At 62.6% G+C, this 1,182-nt stretch overlaps 1 protein-coding gene across 1 annotated transcript in view; it reads left to right on the forward strand.

Annotated features, from left to right (window-relative positions):
* LOC140191068 (rho GTPase-activating protein SYDE2-like) overlaps window positions 1-826 on the forward strand; it is a 79,188-nt gene extending 78,362 nt beyond the window's left edge. The window contains exons 8-9 of the mRNA XM_072248144.1: window positions 26-490; window positions 600-826. Coding sequence (XP_072104245.1) covers window positions 26-490; window positions 600-826 — 692 coding nt within the window. The remainder of the gene's footprint in view (window positions 1-25; window positions 491-599) is intronic.
* The last annotated feature ends 356 nt before the right edge of the window (window positions 827-1,182 follow it).

Here is a 1,182-nt window from a genome sequence, read left to right on the forward strand (position 1 = left end):
TGTCAACCAACTGCCTGCGCCCCAGAGCCCAGGCCCCCGCGGGCAGCCCGGTCACTGACGAGGTGGTGTGCCGCACCCGCGTGGGGAGATCCGCGAGCTCGTCCCGTTACCGCCACGCCGGCGACTGGAGCAGCTGTGGCCGAAAACCTGCTGCGCTCGGGGAATGACCAGGAGGCAGGTGACCGCGACCAGCTCACCTCGCTGGACGCCGCTGTCCTGGGCTTGCTGGGACCTGCAGACCCGCGGGAGTGCGGCCCGCACCGTACGGAGCTGCGGGGCGGCGGCGTGCGCCGTGCGGACACGTGGGGCAGAGGCGCGTGTCAAACGGACACGCAGGACAGAGGTGTACATCACACGGACACGCGGGACAGAGGCGCACACCACACGGACGTGCAGGAGGGCAGCACACGCCACACGGACACGCAGGACGGTGGAACACGCCACACAGAAATAAGGCTCTGTGGCTCTCACCGCACAGGCGTGCAGGACGGTAGGCTGCTGCACGCAGACACGTGGGACAGTGGGCCATGGCATACAGCTTCACAGGACAGTAGCTTTCGGCACACGGATACACGAGATTGTGGTTCCATGTCGACCAGCAGACATGATTATGATTTGTACCCAGTTAATGGACAAGGTGACAAAGTTGTTCCCTGACACCAGCCATGATGGCGGGCTATTTCCCGATGGCGGAGAGCTGGACTTTGAATCCACTCTTGGTGGGAGGACGAAGGAATTTGACAGCTTAATTGCAGACATCGAGCGGGAAGCTCGCAAAGAAAATCATCTTCCTCTGAGACTTGGGGACGGGGGAGCAGGGGCCTGATTTGGCAGCAGGTGTGGGTGGGCCAGCTCACAGGACTCGCTCGTCCCTGAGCCACTCTGTAACAGCACGGTCACTTGGCAACATGGAGGTTACCACATGGTCACAACGGTTCACACCTGTGCTTCCTGTCTGTGTGGGGTATGTGGGTCTCCCCTTCCTTCGTTTTGTCTCTTTGGAGGTTTGTTTCACCTCCCTCCCATCCCCGGGGTTCCCCACTCAACAACTCTGAAGGGCTGTGGGGCTTGTGTGCCCTCTCTCCCCCTCACCCCTCCCTCCCCTCTCCCTCCCCTCTCTCCCTCACCCCCCCTCCCCTCTCCCTCCCCTCTCTCCCTCACCCCCCCTCCCCTCTCCCTCCC

The sequence above is a fragment of the Mobula birostris genome, chromosome 32 (assembly GCF_030028105.1).
Source record: "Mobula birostris isolate sMobBir1 chromosome 32, sMobBir1.hap1, whole genome shotgun sequence".
Lineage (NCBI taxonomy): Eukaryota > Metazoa > Chordata > Chondrichthyes > Myliobatiformes > Myliobatidae > Mobula > Mobula birostris.